Here is a 15595-nt window from a genome sequence, read left to right on the forward strand (position 1 = left end):
CAATAGGTTGCTCTTTACATTTACGACATGTCTTTGTGCTTTCTTTTCCTCTCAAATCCATTTTTCATTCTTCCTTTCCCAAAACCCTCTCTTTTTCTCTTATACACTCATACCTATCTTAGTAAAATGATGATCCCGAACTTATTAACCGTTTGATCGTTGTGAAATTTGATGGTGTGGTTATTAACTTATTTTTTCACACAACCACCATTGGGATTTTGGGGTTAATGTCTATGGTGGAAGAAATATCCCTGGCACTGAGATTTCTCTTTTCCCGCAGACACCCAAAACCTATCCAAGTAAAACTACGATCCCAAACTCGTCAACCATTGGATCGTCGTGAATTTGGACACCGCCTTCAAAATCAATATTTGCACAATCTCAAAGTAGTGATTTGTGAAATAATTTTTTTACAGAGAGAAATTAGTCTCGCATGTTGATAGTAAAATGAAGGCTACAATCTCTTCCCCTTCACTGTAACGCATGTAAATCCTAGCAGAACAATCAGAGGAAAAACTTCAGGAGTCTTAAGGAACCGCTGGAGATGCTGCTATCACTATTGGACAACACTTATGAGCCTACTTAGTGGTAAGGGATGAGTTTATTGCAATTGAGGTTAGAATGAACATGTGTAGGGGTCCTTAGAGGATCAAATTGGGGTTTATTTTGGGATGTTTATTATATTGTAATTCTTCCTGTATGATTATGTGAAATTGTTTGAGGGGTTTTACTCCCCATGTTATGAGAAGCATTTTTGTATAATTTGTTTGTGTTTTGGATAAAATTAGCTTGATAAATAGTTATATTGAGATCATGTAATTGTGATTGAAATTGGGTATAAGTGATAAATTGAATATGTGATAAATTATGGGATAACATGTTGCTTTGAGATTATAACATTGTTATTGAGATTGAGTATAAGTACAAAGTTGAACATGTGTTAATTTATGAGATACACGTAAACATGTGATGGTGGATTGTGACATTGTGAGATGCTAAAATTGAGGACATGAAATTTGGTTGCGAATAAGTGAGTGGTTAACACTTGACGTGGCAATACTTGTGTTGTGAGCTGTGAATTATACAATAACCTGATTGATGTTTATCTTGAGAAAAGTGTTTATGCGCAGTGTTAAAGGCAAGATGTAAGATTCCTAGTTAGGAACCTAAAGTGTTAAATTGTAGCACAATATGTTAAACATGATTGAAACAAGAGTGTGAGGTTATGGGTATTGTATAATTCACGAGCAGTGTTTGCGTGCAAAAATTGTTTTGGGGGTTGCACCCGAATCAGGAAGGTAAGGCCCTAATGGATTATTCAGAGTTTAGGCCTTGGGGGTAAAAACACTCGGTTTGAGTGCTTCTTTAATCCTATGTTGATCCCATATGGTTAGAGCATTCTCGCAAAATAGAGTGACCCTTACTGGTCGGTCACCTTATGATTTTACTTAGTGAGAGTGACTTGACATACCCATTGTGTGGTGTATCTTGTTATGTACTCCTAAGTGCCCTGGTGTGGTTTTTCACTGACATGGTACCACATTGCATATAGGCTTGAGTCTTATTATAATTGTTTCATAATGTCTGTTAATTGTTTATTATGAAATTGATTAATGTTATTACGTCTTGACTCGAGTGTGTGATTCATGTGTAATGTGATTGATGATTGGAAAATAAATTTTAAATGATAAAGTGGTGAAGTGACGTAGATTGTATTAAGTTGAGCTATATTATAAATATTTCTATAATTTATTTTGATCGTGTCTTTGTTTATTTATATTTTCTTAGAAATGTGATAACTCACTCCCTGTGTGTTATTTGTTTTTGGATCCTGTGATGATCTCGAACCTTGTGTTCGTGGGAGTAAATGACTAGGTGGATGACTTTAATGAACCTCATGCTAGAGGACGTTGGGACACAATGCTCTAATAGGATGTGACATTGGGGATAAGTTTTTATTTTAATTGCATGATGTTATTTTATTTTACCTGACTAATTCAACAAAATTTCTTTTGTAAACTTTGATGGCCTTGTTCTAAGTCGATTATGCTTTTAATAAGTTCTATTTGGTAATAGTGAAGTGAATATGAATCTTTTACCCACATGAATTGTTTATCTATATTTTTATATGTTTTATTTATTTATAAGTATGTCGAGGTAGAGAGTGTCACAGTGCACCCTCATTTCCACCATGAGCTGCTCCTTCAGTGCCATCCTCTGTCGCTCCTTTAGTGCCACCTTCAATTACATTGAGTGGTCCAGACTAAACTCCAGCAACTGCACCCTCAACTACACCTTCAGCAGCTCCTCTAGGTACCTCATTTTCTTCTTCAGGTACTACTAGAGGTGGCAATGTACACCTCCTTGTGTTATGACTTGTTGCCCAACATCTGCTGCATTTATATGGAGTTAGGTCCCTTCTTAGCCTGGTCTTGTTAGGGTCCTCATTAGGCTTTCTCCTTCTCAATTGGGGTTTATTCTACCATCACCTCACCTTTCTAATTTTTCAATTTGTCTCTAAAGGTTGCAAACCTATTCATGAGATACATTCTAATCCACTCGCACATGGTTATGATAGGCTTATCCCTAGTTACTAGTATTGTAATGTTAAAGGACTCACTAAGGTTGTTCATCAACATATCACACTATGGGTAATGCGAGAAAGCATACTTACACCATGCTTTCCTCTTAAGGTTATACAACCAATGATATGCAACTTCATTGATGTCCTTAATCTAGTGCATTTTGTGTTTCCACAACTGTTCATACGTAGCTTTAGTAGCCCCCATCATCAGATCTTTGAGCATTACCCACCATCAAATTTTTTTCTTAAAATCGTTGTAAAGATGTCGCAAGCAAAAATTGTGCTCTATTTGTGTTAGAAATTCCAAAAGAACTTGTTACAATCCCTATACATAAAGTAACTCATCAAAATAATCCAAAAAATATCATAAACATATTAATGTACAATCCAAAAATTAGTTTTTTACCTCTTGTTGATCACTAATGAACACCCATTTGTTGGTTTCAACATTAACAATATCCTTGAACAACAAATTCAGAAACCATCTCCATGTTTCCTTGGTCTTTATTTCTACAACATCAAAGGAATAGACATGTACTGGTCATTCAGATATCTGCCAATAGCAGTCAAGAGTTGTCCTCCAAACTTTATTTTCAGATGACATCTATCTACACCAATCAATGGTCTACATGTCTTTTTGAAAGAAGTGTTTGGACCTTCTAAGCACATGTATAAACTACCAAATATTGGTAGCACTTCAATGGATGATCTCTTCACTCAAATCAAGCATGAATTGTTTGGGCATCTATCCTTTAGTTTAGTTGCATGTGACCAGAGTTGGGAATACTGTTAGACAAAATCACCATCAACAACCTATTTTGCTAGTTGTTTGGCCCTCCATGCCCTGGACAATGAAATTCCAGTTGAATAGTTAGCCCTTATGTCACCAATTATATTCTTTATAGACATGTTAGCATGTGCTGCCTTCATCTTCCTGACTAAGAGTTTTGCCACCCAGGTAGACTTATCACTTGTATTATTGAAAACCCTCCCACATGTGTGTTTAGGATGTAAGGTATTAAGCCTATATGTATCAGTCTGACCTACCTTACTGACATATACTAGATAGTCAGTGCAGTGCTTGCACATTGCTCTTGCTCATCTCTTATCATTGAAACCAAACATCATTTCTCTCTCATATAACACATTGTATTTCAATATGGCTTCTTTGAACTCTTTTAGAGAAGTAAACTCCAATCCTAACTTCCATTTAAATTCCTTACAAAGCAACTCGCTGTTGAATCTTTCATAATTTTTCTTGAATACTTCTTCATTTGAATCATGACTGCGCAACTATTCACTAACATACCTATATTCAATATCATTTTTAGGAAAATTAGGTGCCACAAAAAAACTACCATTGACATTAAAAAAATTATGTTCAGCCCTATTACCCTTACCAACAGGCTTCTTACCTCCACCACTAGCCTTATTACCCTACCAATAGGCTTTTTTCCCCTACTAGTAGCCTTCTTACCTCCACCAATAGCCTTCTTACCATCAACAACCTTGTCCACCAGCCTAAAATGTGCATCACTCCGCACTTCACTTGGTAGGTTTAAGTTTTTCTCTTGGCTGAAGTAATCAATAGATACTTCATCTAATTCGACACGTACACGTTGCCTATTAGCTATGTCATCATCTTTATGAACAAAAGCATTGTCACAAGCATCATCACTTGAATTACACACCTTTTTTAAAGTCAGATTCTTTATTCGTTTATTTTTCATTCTTCCAAATTCTGGAATAGGTAAATCAAAACCATCATCCAATCCAATTTTCCTTTCCTCCTTAGAGTCATATAACTGTACATCCTTCAATGACTCATCACCACTTTCTTAAGAATCACTAGAACAATTGTCATCCATAACCCCCTCATTATCACCAACACATTCCACATACAACTCCACCTCATAACTGTTAGCAATGACATAACTAGACGACTCCAATGCATGACTGTCCATAGTCATCTCCTTATACTCACCATCACCTCCTTTCCATCATAGCCTCATTGGTTAATCACCATATCCAAAGTCTTCTTTTAAAATTCCAATTGCTTCAAAGAATGACTACTTGTCAACTTCTATATCAATGACACTTCCAAAATTACTAGTCCCAACATATTGCATCATAAGGTCTCTTTGAAAGAAACCCCAATGATGCAATTTTAATTTGAAACTCTTGCCTGTAACACATATAGAAACAATGTTATAACTTCAAATAGTTTAAGGGCAAAAGGAGAAGAACATTATAACTTTAAAATAAAATGAAAATCATACATTTGAACCCAATTAGTGGAAAGAAAAATATTTTACAACTTATTTAACCCATGGAAAACTTCTATCAAATAGCATATTTCCTCTATCACACATTGCTAGAGGCTAATTCAATCTCATATTTCCTCCATCACACGTAGCTAAAGGCTAATTCGATCCCACCCATCATGTTCTAAAATGGGTTCATAAGTTCTGGAATTTCCAGTGAACCTTCCAGCATCAAATTTTTTCTAAAACCACATTGGAAACCATTCTATTGGCTTTCAGCAACTTTAGTAACAAGGTTTTTTCTCATTTCACAAATACATGATGAATTCTGTAAATTGTACCCACTTTTATCATTAACTACTCTCAATTTATTGTCCACCATTAATCAAGCCCTAATTGAACACTAATTAACCCTAATTGGACCCAATTAAACCATAATCCAACCCTAAACAAAACCAAAAATCATTCAATACTCGAACCTTCATAAAACCCAAAAAAACCCAAATAATAATTAAAAAATTTTCAACTTCACAAAATAAGGACCATTGCAACGTGGTAATAAGAGACAATGCATGGGACCACTAAGAAAGGGAAAGCAAATAAACAAAATGAAAAAATCATAGTACCTGCTACAATTTGAAGATGACTCCCCACTCATTTTTGAAGATAACAGGGACCACTAAGAAAGGGAATGCGACAACACGTAGACGTCAATGAAGAAAGCCACTACCTCAATAACACTCACAATCAACCATTGAAGAAAGCCACTACCATTGCCGAGAAGATGAAGTCACGTTTGCGAAGAATCAATGTTTTCCAAAGACAATTCAATCTTTTAAATTTTTTTAATTATTAATGTATATAATAATATGAATTTTTAAAAAGAAAATTAATAAATAATGACATGGTCACCTTTGTCTACGTGTTTAGTGATAAAGCGTGATGACATAACACTCCGTCTGTCACGTTATCACGTAACAAAAGGAGACAAACAACAGATAGTAAGTTAAGACATAAATTTTTTTCGAGTACTTAGTTGAAAAAAAATGAATATTAGGTAGTAATATGAAAACGATTTATTTCTCTGACATGAAAAACTTAATTAAACCTTTAAAAAATTAACAACTACGTCAACATCTACATCATCACTTAATTGAGAAATTCTAATGATAAGGATTACAAACAAAATTTTTAATATATTAAAAAATTAACACAATTTTTTTTATTAGAGTCCCAAAATAAAATTCGCTAATTTATCAAGTATCTTAAATATATTTAAACCAAAATTAAAATATTCAATGTATCACTATTTTTTTTTATCTAATTCACCATCTTCCAAAAGTTTTTTTTTTAATTTCTTGGTAATGCTTTTGATTTGCTTAGATTTTTTTTTTGTATGCTCTGTAAAGATTAATTTAATAAAAATATTTAATATCATGTAAATTTTCTCATATTTAAATAACCTGTGCAAAACACGAGTATGATTTTCTATTTTTCTTTTTACTGCGAGTATGATAACTATTGGTAGTTATAAAAGTGGGCTAGTCAACAAGGAGTTTAGTCAAATATTAGAAGTGCAAACTGAGAAAGAACTTTTTAAGGAAAAGCAAAAACCAAAACTAAAAGGTTTAGATATATTTGGTACGAAACACAGACTAGATGAGTACGGAGATGTACATATATATAAAAAAAATTAAAAATATTTTGATTGATCAGGGGCCCCACAAGCCACCTTTCTGTATGGAAATTTTTTCATAAATTGTCAATTTGTCGAAGATATATTGACCCTTATTATGTGCGAAACTTTTTTATCGTAAGGAATCTCCAAAGTCTAAACAAATTTGAAGATTATCTTTTAGAAATGCTTGAGTCTCAAGCAATGCTCATTTGTTTGAGTTAGGGCAAAAACATGAGTAGAAATTGAACGTTTTTTCATCAAATGTGACTAAAGAAAGATTAACACGGCCGGCAAGTCTCTCACATAGATATATTAATGCAATTAATACTGTGATTAGCACAAAGAACACGATAATGTTGTTGAAGAATTCACATGTTCATCAATCTTTAAGCGCTAAAGTGCATCTTTACCCCTATATATACATGGGGAAGATGCTCATAATTGCCATAATAATTTTTGGTTTTTGTGTGTTTCAGTGTAACAACCCACAAACTCAAGACACATAAGCTACGTTAATTTTCGTATGTGGTGCGTGCCTCAGTGCTTGAAACCTGGAATGGCAACAAGCAGTGGTAAAACCAACACAAAATCTCAGAATGTGAACGTGAATGTGAAAGCTATTGTGACTATTGAACAAAGTAATGGTGGACTTCTGCTGAATCTCATTAATTCAGCGGTTGATGGGATCAAAGAGTTGGCTGGAAAAACACTTGTTTTGGAGCTTGTGAGTGATGAGCTTGATCCAAGTAAGTTCAATTTCTTTAGGTTATTTTGTTATGTTTTTTAAAATGTCTTTAAATTTTTTCAAGAAGAAAGTATTTATTTTATTAAAAAAATATATTTTTTAATATTAATATGTTTAAAGTATTTCTTAACATATATCCTAAAAAAATGTTTATTTATTTATAATATGATTTTATCAAATATCGGCACGTATAATAATTTTCCCACAATAATGTGATGTGCTACTGTTGTCCCTCGACGGAACAACCACCAGTTTATCGGTCAGATAACGAATTAAATAATTTATTTATTTATTTTTTTAACAAAGAGACAGCCTAAAGCTTAGAGTAGAACTCATCATCCCAATTATGTTAACACCATGAGAACTAAAAACCAGCCTAAGTATGATTAAAGAAACAGAAAAAACAATCACAGAGGACATAAAGATAAAACAGTCAAGAAAAACATAAATTGGATAAATCAAAATTTATTATTATGATATAATATACATACAACAATTTATAAATAATTTTTGTGTGTATTTTTCTCTATATCATTATGACATGTAATAAATAATGTGTAGAAGAGAAGTAGACACAAAATAACTATTGTATGAATATTATTGAGCAAATAATATTTCTTTCAAAATTATATATATAAAAAAATGAGTGTTCATGTAGATAATTTAAATTGATCTACCATCCCAATCTATTTAAGACTATTATTTAAATAGTGTATTTTGACTTTTAAAGTAATTGGTCAAATTCTTGAAATAATGTGCCGAGATAGTTATATGATAATGTAATATTTTTTTAGTAATTAATTCTACAAAATCAGATAGTATATTTTTTTTATCAACAAATGAATTGTATTTTATCTTAGAAAAATAAACTTTACAATTCTCTATCACGTGCTTTTACTTTCCTTACCCTTTGTTTTCTATGAATGAAGAAACAAACTTAGAGAGAAAAACAATAAAAGGTAATGCACGCAAGACCGAGGAAAAAGAGAATGAGGTGCTTTATGAGGCCACATTTGAGTTAGCAGCAGAGTTCGGGAAAGTGGGTGCTGTTTTGGTTGAGAATGAACAACACAATGAGATATTTTTAAAAAGCGTAGTCTTTGATGGCTTCCCTGATGGCCCTGTGCACCTCACCTGTGATTCATGGGTTCAGCCCATGCATGATAATCCTGTGAAGAGAGTCTTCTTCACCGATAAGGTTAGTATAATAAAATGTCATTTTAAGTTTTTTTTTAAAAAAAATAGTTTTATGGGAAAAATATTCACTTTTTGCTGATAAGGCTTGCTTGGTTTAAGTTTCTAGTAATTCTTTCGGTATCCCTATTGTCCTTGATAAATTTGGCAGTAGACAAGTTAGCCCCCTGAAAATTGCACAAACACTATCCTTGAAGGGGCAATGTTAGAATTTAAATTTTTTTAAAGAGGACTTAAGACTTGTTTTTATTCTCAATATTTTAATTTTTGACAAATTTTATCCCAACAAATTAATTTGACATATTTTACTCTCAATTTTTAAGAAATTTGTGAATTTTATTCTATGTAATTATACTCCTAACATAATTACACTTTTTACTCAAATTTTCTATTTTTTGATAAATTTTACGCTCAATTTTTTTATTTTTTTTTTATAAATTTTACTCCCAACTTTTTATTTACTTTGGCAAATTTCACCTCCAATTTTGATGCTTATTAATGAAAAATGGCTAGAGTAATATTTACAAGTTTCTTTAAAAGTTGGAGATAAAATGTGTCAAATTTTAAAAAGTTGAAATAAATTTACTAAAAATTAAAAAGTTGAAAATAAAAAAATGCATATAAAATATTTAATAAACGTTGACGCTATAGTGTTATTGTGGCTAACAAACCTATGCATATGGAATAGTCATACTTGTGTTCACAAACACCAAGTGGATTGAGAAGGTTGAGGGAAGAGGAATTGAAGCTACTAAGAGGGAATGGAGAAGGAGAACGCAAGAGCTCGGATAGAATATATGATTATGGTGTGTACAATGATCTTGGGGATCCTGGTTCTAACATTGACCTCAAAAGGCCTATTCTAGGTGGCTCCAAACAATATCCATATCCAAGACGATGTCGTACCGGTCGAGAACATTCTGATTCAGGTCATTTTTGCTCATGTGACTCCTTTCATTTGTTCATAAAACTCAATATTTTGAAAGTTTAATTTTTATGTATATTATGAGTTAAAAGTTAATAAATTTATTATGTATTTACGTTATTTATATTATTTATATATAATTGAATGAAAATGTAAAAAAACACTTTACATTCATATACTATTTTCTCATCTTTTTAATATAAAAAAAAACACACTGGAGATGTTTTTGTGTTCAACTGTAGTTGGTGATGCTTCTAAGATGATAAGAATGTGCTAGTTGTAAGAGGTTTAGATAGTTTATAGAAAGTACTTGGAAGTTCAAATTTGGGAGTTGTGACTCGCTGTAAAAACAAAGGGAAATGAGATATTTCAATTCGTGAAGATAGGTGTGAAAAATATTGACGCGTTTATCAATTTGTTTGGAACAATAAAATTTTAAGAACAGCTGAATATAGGAGAGTAGATATCAGATAAAATAATATCGTATAGTTTACATTCTTTGATTTTTGTTTAATTATTTTGTACTTTACTCTGCAAGCTAATTAGTTATATTTCCCCAAGTTAATTAGTTTTTAACTAAGACTGGATTTAATCTGAATTTAACCAATTCATAGCTTTAATCAATTGATTGTTCATTTTTTTATACTACTTATTGTGGTGGAAAGACTGAAAGTTTTGAACATGCAAAGTTAACACGGTTTTTTTTTTTTTTTTTTTAACTTTTGTCCATTTTTTGTTGTTTTACAGACCCATCATATGAGAAGAGAAGTTCAAGTTTCTATGTTCCTCGTGATGAGACATTTTCTGAAGTAAAACAGTCACAGTTTACTAAGACCACAATATCCTCAGGAGTGAGTGCAGTTTTAGAATCCTTGGATGCAATTCTCACTGACCAAAATCTTGGATTCAGAAGCTTCGAAGACATAGACACGATCTACAAAGAAGGATTTAAGTTATCACCTCTTAAAGAAAATGGCCTAAATTTCCTCCAAAGAGTCATTCCCAGGTTGATCAAGGCTGCTAATGATAGCCAAAACCTTTTGCGCTTTGATACACCAGAGACAGTTAAAAGTAAGTACATTTAGATCCTTTGTTTGGGTAAACATTTTCGGAAACACTTACAGAAAAAAATAAGAATTTAAAATGAAAAATATTTCTTTACAAGTTGAAATAAGTTTATTGGTGAGTTTGTTTAAATTTTTTAAAAAATAACTTTAAAATAAGCGTTCTTTATATAAACGCTTATATATAGAATTCACTTTTTTAAATAAACAAAAAAAATTATTTTCTTAAAAATAATTCAAATAAACACACTAAAAAACATAAAGCTACTTATTCTTTTAAAATAAACATTTATTTCGACAAATAAATTTAAATATATTGACTTATGTATAGTTTGCAGGACCTAAATACAAACTGGTCTATCACTTTTATTGGAAACTCTGGTTAATATAGTGAGCTAAAGCTCAAATGGTTGAAATAATTTACCTAACACTGCAAGATACCACAAAATGTAAACTAATTTTTCTAGCTCTGCATGATTTTGAGTTTTCGAAATGCAGGGGACAGATTCTTTTGGTTTTCAGATGAGGAATTTGCTAGGGAGACTTTAGCAGGGGTAAACCCATATAGTATCCAATTAGTCAAGGCAAGATTATCTATCATAAATAATTTGTTTAATATTTTAATCATGTTATCTATGCTCAACTCAAGGATCTCGATGATGTTTTCTTCTTGGTATATTCATGATGTAGGAATGGCCTCTAAGAAGTAAACTTGAATCCCAAATCTATGGTCCACCAGAATCAGCTATCACCAGAGAAGTCATCCAACCACATATAATTGGTTATGGCACCATTGAAGAGGTATCAAACAAAATATATATATTTGTTAAATTTAGAATATGTTATGCTTAAAAGTTGTATACCTTGAACACTTGTAGGCCATTAAAGAGAAGAAGTTGTACATGTTAGACTATCATGATCTATTGCTACCATATGTAAGCAAAGTGAGAGAGATTAAAGACACCACACTATATGGATCACGGACACTATTCTTCCTTACTGAACAAGGAACATTGAAGCCACTAGCTATTGAGCTCACTAGGCCACCTATGGATGGCAAGCCACAATGGAAGCAAGTCTTCACTCCTGCTTCTCATTCAACCAATCTTTGGCTTTGGAGGCTTGCCAAAGCTCATGTTCTTGCCCATGATGCTGGTGTTCATGAACTTATAAATCATTGGTGAGTATCATCATAGAGAAAAATGATTATGCATTGATATTGTAAAAAGTTTTTACACAATCATCTAATCATAATTCATATCATCAATGGTAAGTTTGTCAACTTTTAAAATAATTATTTTAAAGTAATTCAAACAATAATTTGTGATTGAATGACGGTGTAAAATTATTTTACATTGTTAGTGCATAGACACTAAACTCATCACCATATCATTTTCTTCTATCTTGTAGCTTGAGATATGTTGACTCTATCAATTGGAGTGAAAAGTTCAGAGTCTTTAAGTGATGCTAACTTGCTATGTGTAAATTATCAATTTTCGTAGGTTAGGAACTCATGCTGTGATGGAACCCTTTGTCGTTGCAACAAATAGGCAACTTAGTTCCATGCATCCAATCTACAAATTACTGCATCCACATTTGAGATACACTTTGGCTATCAATTCACTTGCCCGTGAAATTCTTATCAATGCAAATGGGATCATTGAAAAATCATTCTCACCTAATAAATATTCAATGGAGTTAAGCTCCGTGGCATATGATCAACTTTGGCAATTTGATTTGCAAGCTCTTCCCAATGATCTTATTTATAGGTACATTATGTTATCTCTGCTTATTAGATTTTTCCCAATTCTCTCTTCTATCTTAGAACTGAACCATGAATTTTGACAAGGTACCGGAGCGAATACCTCCCAACTTAAGGAGAGAATTTTATTGCTGCTTCATTTTCTTTTTATTAATGTATTGATAATGAGAATGGTAATTTCAATGTGACCACTCTAACTTTATATATAGGCTCCAATTAACTATATCTCCAATAATTTTCTTGTGTTTGTCATTTTAGAACCACATCTAGCATTCATTTACTTGTATTAATTGCTATTGTTTCAGAGGAATGGCTGTGGTAGATCCAAATGCACCACATGGCCTAAAGCTAACAATTGAAGACTACCCTTTTGCCAATGATGGTCTTCTCATATGGGATAGCATCAAACAGTGGGTGACTGACTATGTCAACCATTACTATCCAACCCCAAGCATCATAGAATCTGACCAAGAGCTCCAAGCATGGTGGACAGAAATCAGAACAGTAGGTCATGGAGACAAATCTGAAGAACCATGGTGGCCAAATCTCAAAACACCAAAAGACCTAATTGACACCATCACCACTATAACTTGGACGGCGTCAGCTCATCATGCAGCTGTTAACTTTACCCAATATACTTATGGAGGCTATTTTCCTAATCGACCGAACATTGTTAGAACCAAAATACCCACAGAAGACCCTTCTAAGGAAGAGTGGGAAACTTTTCTAAACAACCCTGAGCAAACTCTTTTGGAGTGTTTCCCATCACAAATCCAAGCAACTACAATGATGGTAGTTTTTAACATACTATCATATCATTCCCCAGATGAAGAGTATATTGGGCAATACTTGAAGCCATCATGGACTGAGGATCCAACTGTAAAGGCAGCCTATGAAAAGTTCAATGGGAGACTGAAGGAAATTGAAGGCATTATAGACTCAAGGAATGCAGATTGTAATATGAAAAATAGACATGGTGTTGGCGTGGTGCCTTATGAGCAGATGAAGCCATTTTCAGGACCTGGAATCACTGGAAAAGGAATTCCATATAGTGTATCCATTTAAAGACTAGTACTTTTTAAGTGTTTTCATATGTATTTTACTCTTTTGCAATATTTGGTACGTTCTTCAATAAAAGCCACTTTGATATTAGTTTTTATTTGCCACATTTTTTAGTGAGCAAGAATCGTATTGTTTGTATTATAGTTTGGAATAAAAATTTTATATATTATCACTTAGGTTGCTTCTATGGAACATGCATGTTCTCACTAGGGGGTTCATGACCCCCCCCCCCCCCCCCCCCATCGGGATCAATAATGTTATGCCATTTCATCTTGTATAATTTCTCCTCATCAATCTCTTTGACCTAGAGCATGTAACACCCTAATTTTGAGTCTACAAATAATCAATATTTACAGTATCTTTAAATTTCTTGTATTTTTTTAAATCTTACTTTTATTTAATTGCTTAAATATTATAAATTAAGAAAACATAGCTTGGAATTTTACAGTATTTTTAAATCTTTTTATTAATTAATTGTGAAAGTTGGTATCACATAGGAAATAAAACATACATAGGTGAAGAAACAAAAGGCAAAGTAATGGTGTGATGTTGAAGATGATGGCGAGTTAGATGCTAATCAATTTTAATATGCTTATGCACTTATGAGAGACTAAAATATGACAAATCACACTAGAAGGGGAGTTGAATAATGTGTTAGTCAAAATTTAAAACCTTTTCAAAATGGAAGATGTTATAATAAACAAGTTTATAAAAACCTTCATCCAATGACAAAAGGTGGATTGTCGTCCAGTGAGTTGGAAGACTTCTCTTTCAGGGAAAACCCTTGTGTGTAAAATGTGACAACAATGGACAATGAAATACTATAGTAAGCTAATGAAGAATAGTAAAAATCCTTCATTTTATACTGGTTCACTTAACCTAAGCTACGTCCAGTTCTCCTTTACCAACCAGTAAAGGGTTCCACTAATCAACCTTGATTATAACAAGTATTCTTCTTTGCCACTTCTAGCTTACAAGTATTCTCAAGGCCACTCCTGGCACACCTGATGCAATCCTATCCCCCAAGGGCATTGTATAAAAGACTCCAAGAAGATTGGGCCAGAGATGCAGGAGATAGGGTTCTCATGGGCCTTAGGGTAGATTTTGGACCCATGGATTAAGTATAAGCCCACTTATCTTTGTAAATATTAGAATAGGTTTTCCTTCTTTTGGATCTTTATTTTGGCCATTTTAGGTTTGTACGGTACCCTACAAATTAACGGTACAAGTTAAGGGTACCCTAGTAGTATAGGGTTTTAGCCTTGTATTTCAGGACATTTTGAGTAGTCTTCGTAGTAGGGATTTTTTTTTTTTTTGTATTTTCATGTATTTTGGCATGGAGGTGAGCATAGCTAATGGAGGGGTGTGAGTAGCCCCCCCTCTAGCTTCTCAAGGAAGCTTTCTTCCTCTAGCTTCCCAAGGAAGTTACCTTCCTTGCTTCTCAAGGAAGCTTCCCATTGTATTTTCATATATTTTGTCATGGGGGTGAGTTTAGCTATTGAAGGGGTGTGAGTAGCCCCCCTCTAGCTTCTCAAGGAAGCTTTCTTCCTCTAACTTTCCAAGGAAGCTACCTTCCTAGCTTCTCAAGGAAGCTTCCCATGTGATAGGCTATAAATAGAAACAAGTGTAACACTTGTCATAACTTTGATGAATGAGAAACTTGTGAGACTCACATCAAAGTTCAACTTTTCTCCCCTAATCTCATTTAATTCCTAGCCCCCCCTCTCTCTCATTCTCTTTCTCCATTGAATCTTCCTCTCTAAGCTTCTTATCCAAGGTAATCTCTTGGTGGTGAAGCTTCTCCTTCCATGGCTTATTCTCTAGTGGATGACACCTCCTCTCACCTCTTCTCCTTTATCTTCCACTACAACTCCATGGCTGAAAATCACCATTGAAGGACCTTATTGAAGCTCAAAGATCCAACCTCCATAGAAGCTTCTCAAGCAAGCTTCCATCAAGTGGTATCAGATCACAAGAGCTTCAAGTAGGTGCTCCTTAAACCTCCATTAATTTTCAGCTTTACCTTTTCTTCCATTGTTGTTTCTTCAGTTTTTTCTCCATGTATCTCCTCACATTTGTTGTGCTAAATGTTGTTAACATGATTTTTTAGAATTTACACCGATTAAACTTGCTATAGAAGCTAGATTTGATTTTCTATGGTTCAAATTCCTTGTTCTTGTTCTTGAACCATGAATTGTGTTGAGTTTAGATTCCTTTGAGTTTTGTATTGCCATTTTTTTTTGCTGAAACCTAAACCATAAAATACTTACAAAAACATTAAAGTAGAAGAAAACCTCAAAAATCTAGAGTGACATGT

General features: G+C 33.2%; 1 protein-coding gene across 1 annotated transcript; it reads left to right on the forward strand.

Moving 5' to 3' along the window:
• The first annotated feature begins 6961 nt into the window (after positions 1 to 6961).
• On the forward strand, positions 6962 to 13368 carry LOC100782277 (linoleate 13S-lipoxygenase 2-1, chloroplastic). The gene is made up of 9 exons (XM_003556772.5): positions 6962 to 7272; positions 8201 to 8469; positions 9154 to 9394; positions 10138 to 10461; positions 10953 to 11038; positions 11145 to 11255; positions 11333 to 11634; positions 11957 to 12223; positions 12522 to 13368. Exons 1-9 carry the CDS (start codon positions 7050 to 7052, stop codon positions 13279 to 13281), a joined length of 2583 nt encoding a protein of 860 aa, XP_003556820.2. The 5' UTR covers positions 6962 to 7049; the 3' UTR covers positions 13282 to 13368.
• The last annotated feature ends 2227 nt before the right edge of the window (positions 13369 to 15595 follow it).

The sequence above is a fragment of the Glycine max genome, chromosome 20, assembly GCF_000004515.6.
Source record: "Glycine max cultivar Williams 82 chromosome 20, Glycine_max_v4.0, whole genome shotgun sequence".
In the NCBI taxonomy this organism is placed as follows: Eukaryota; Viridiplantae; Streptophyta; class Magnoliopsida; order Fabales; family Fabaceae; genus Glycine; species Glycine max.

Excerpts from the sequence above, each read along its gene's own strand:
- LOC100782277 (XM_003556772.5), top strand. The coding sequence starts at position 7,050 with ATGTGGTGCGTGCCTCAGTGCTTGAAACCTGGAATGGCAACAAGCAGT. Across the intron at positions 9,395-10,137 it reads TCGAGAACATTCTGATTCAG|ACCCATCATATGAGAAGAGA; the intron begins GTCATTTTTGCT and ends GTTGTTTTACAG. Across the intron at positions 11,039-11,144 it reads ATAGTATCCAATTAGTCAAG|GAATGGCCTCTAAGAAGTAA; the intron begins GCAAGATTATCT and ends TTCATGATGTAG.